The sequence below is a fragment of the Epargyreus clarus genome, unplaced genomic scaffold (genome assembly GCF_041222505.1).
Source record: "Epargyreus clarus isolate Ecla_fem2 unplaced genomic scaffold, WU_Ecla_fem_2.2 ptg000036l, whole genome shotgun sequence".
NCBI lineage: Eukaryota > Metazoa > Arthropoda > Insecta > Lepidoptera > Hesperiidae > Epargyreus > Epargyreus clarus.
The window spans coordinates 564,370-567,415 of record NW_027332241.1 but is presented as its reverse complement, the minus strand read 5'-3'; the positions used below and the strand labels follow the sequence as shown (position 1 = coordinate 567,415).

Here is a 3,046-nt window from a genome sequence, read left to right as displayed (position 1 = left end):
TTTTATTGTTTTATTATATAAAAATAAAAAATATACAAAATTAATTTGATTTTTTTAATTGTATATTGTAATATTTGTTTCTTTTATTATGGAAACCAGTGATCCAATTTTGATGAAACTTTTCATTTTAATAGTATTTACTACAGGTTAGATATGTGATAAGTTTAATTAAAATCGGTCCATTAAACTGGGAGATACAGCTTGAGCTCTCTGCAGTATGAAGTTTAATATAAAAGAGGGGTGAAATAAAATGGTTTTCTAAATACTGTTCTTACCCTACGTCAGTAGGATAATATAGATATATTATCGGTTCTTTGAAATATAAATACTTTAGAAATACATAAATTTATTATTGTCTATACATGTTTTTCGCACTGCAATACTAAAAGGATTTAAATGAAACCTTGCTACTCGTACTATTATAGTCCAAATGAAACCATTAAAACTTTATTATAAAACTTATATTTACATTTATACAATACACCTTTCCTTACAAAATTAATTAAAAAAACGTATATTTTTTATTCCAATAACATAGAAAAAGATAGCAACTACATTGGAAATATAGTTCTAAAAAAAATTTGGCAATTTACATGATTTCCATTTCAATTACAAAAAATAAGATCTACATCTTATTTATTCCGATAATACAACTTACGCTACTCGTCAATAGATGGCGTTACTAGTATTCTGAATCACGCTATCGACATTTTTTAAACACCTGGCTTACAACCAAAACTAACAACACACTTATTTTTTGTTTAAAAATAGATTCTTACAGGATTTGAAACGCGACCTGCAGTTGGCATATATTAATTTTCGGAATCTTCATTTCTTAAAATGAGTTTTCGAAAATCCTTATCTTGTGAAATAAATTCTCGAAAATATTAATTTACGAAAGTGAATTTTCGAAAATCTTAATTTCTAGTAAAATAGTCTTCAAAATTAGCTGGTTTGCGTAGCAACTAGTATTTCATCGGCCGAACCCGCTACACTTGAGAAGAGGGTGGACACCCATCCACTGAGCCAGTAGAGCATAAGCCCCCAGAAAAGACATCTTACCACGAGGTCAACGAACCACATGCTGCAAAAAACAGAATTTTAATTAAAAAAAACACAAAATATCAAAATTAAAAGTATAGTACAAAATAATTGGCCAAGTGCAATTTGAACTCGCATACGGAGGGTTCCGTACTATCGAATTTCTTTTATTTATATTTTTAGTCGGTTTATAAAAAATATATTGTATGGCGACCCCCATTTATTTTCAAAGTATTTTTATTTTTAAGTTACGGAACCCTAAAAACAACAATACCGTATGTTTATTATTATTTACACAAGCCTATGAATATCTATGATTAAAATCGATATCGATAAAATTAAAATTGTCGACTATCAATAGTAACTTAACTATCGATATTCAATAAGGGTTTCCGTGTTTACCCTTTGAGTACGGAACCCTAAAAAACACAAGACACATGGTTTCATAACAAAAGTGCTACCTGATGGAAAGTAGTCAACATAAACATTTGCAACACCAGAGGAGTCGCCAACGCATCACCGATTTTGGATGAAAGCTCTTTTTGTACCTTTGAAGAGCTTAGGAAGCTCATTCCACATCTTACACGTTCGTGGCACGAACGTCCGTTCAAACCGAATCGGGGAGGACCGCCACGAGTCTAGTTGGTGTGGATGGAACTTTATCCTTTGGCGAGTAGTGGTTCGGCGATGGAGGAATGGTGATGTAGAAGGTCGAATAGTTCCTCGGAACCCTCACCATTGTAAATTGCCATTGTAAATGGTCAAAACTCACATGGTCATATGCCGTCGAGCCGCTGGTAACGTGTCGTCATACTCCTTCAGGATGAAGATGCGGGCAGCTCTGATGCAGTCTTCGAAATACTTGGAAATGTCCAAACCTGAAAATTATATTATCTTTAGTAGCTTTTAGGAGCGGCGAGAGATTTTTATGTATCCCTTGAGAACGGTACTTTCTTTTGGGATAAAAAGTACCCTATGTTCTTTTCTGAACCCCTGACAACGTGTGTACAAAATTTCATGACAATCGGTTATGTAGTTAAGGCGTGAAAGTATAACAAACAAACACACATTCGCATTTATAATATAAAAGTTAGGATTGGAATGTGACTTGGTAATGCAATTTTTGAAATGTTTGAAGGTGGTCTAATATCAGCAGTGTCGCACTGCTGTGTTTTGGTTTAAAGTGTGGTAAGGGAGACATACTTTTTCGAGGCGGTCCAACTTAGACCTCAGGGGTACCAGCACATCTGTGATGTACCTCGAGTTGAACTCTGATCTTATCTGGGGTTGATTACAGATGTCTATGGGCGGCAGTAGGCACTTATCATCAGTGGACTGCATGCTCACCTGCTACTTCTATATTACGAGTATATTCCAATTTAGTCCTCATTCGTTGAAACGCATTAGTTGCAATCTCAGTTAGAAATATTATCTGGGGTTGATAACAGATGTTCATGGGCGGCAGTAGCCAATTACCATCAGGTGGACTGCATGTTTGCCTCTATAACAATACATACCAACTGCGTCAATCTTGAAGTCCCGTCGTTCCCTAGGGTTGAGTCTCGTGCGCACAGTTTGAGCGATATCCGACTTGAAATCCCACTGATTGTTAGTATAATACTCGAAGACATCAAATCCTTTGCTGATACGACGGTGGACACGCATTAACCTGTAAAACAAATAATAATAAGTTACACTTCTTTGGCTTATTTCTTTTATGTATTAAAACAAAAATTATCTGAGCGAAAATAACTATAAGTAAATTATGTGTTACATCGGCGCGCAATTCCGTCCCACGCTGAGAATATTCTGATATCTTTTCGCAAAATCGGCAAAATCATAATTATAATATTCCAACAATAATAGCAGACGTGAGATAGGACTGCATGGTTTAAATTATTGAAGGTATCTGTAGAGTTTTAGGGCGCTGATTGATCCGAAATATAATTTGGAACCCTTGTGCGCTAGTGACGATAGTGTAGGTGAATAAATGTATAAATACCGT

At 34.9% G+C, this 3,046-nt stretch overlaps 1 protein-coding gene across 2 annotated transcripts in view; it reads right to left on the bottom strand.

Moving 5' to 3' along the window:
* Window positions 1-445: 445 nt before the first annotated feature.
* LOC140756896 (fatty acyl-CoA reductase 1) overlaps window positions 446-3,046 on the bottom strand; it is a 30,522-nt gene continuing 27,921 nt past the window's right edge. For both annotated transcript variants that reach the window (XM_073092432.1, XM_073092433.1), the window contains exons 12-14: window positions 2,559-2,710; window positions 1,814-1,919; window positions 446-1,084 (exon numbers count right to left, since the gene is read on the bottom strand). In XM_073092432.1, the coding sequence (XP_072948533.1) occupies window positions 946-1,084; window positions 1,814-1,919; window positions 2,559-2,710 (397 nt within the window). In that variant the 3' untranslated portion in view covers window positions 446-945. The remainder of the gene's footprint in view (window positions 1,085-1,813; window positions 1,920-2,558; window positions 2,711-3,046) is intronic.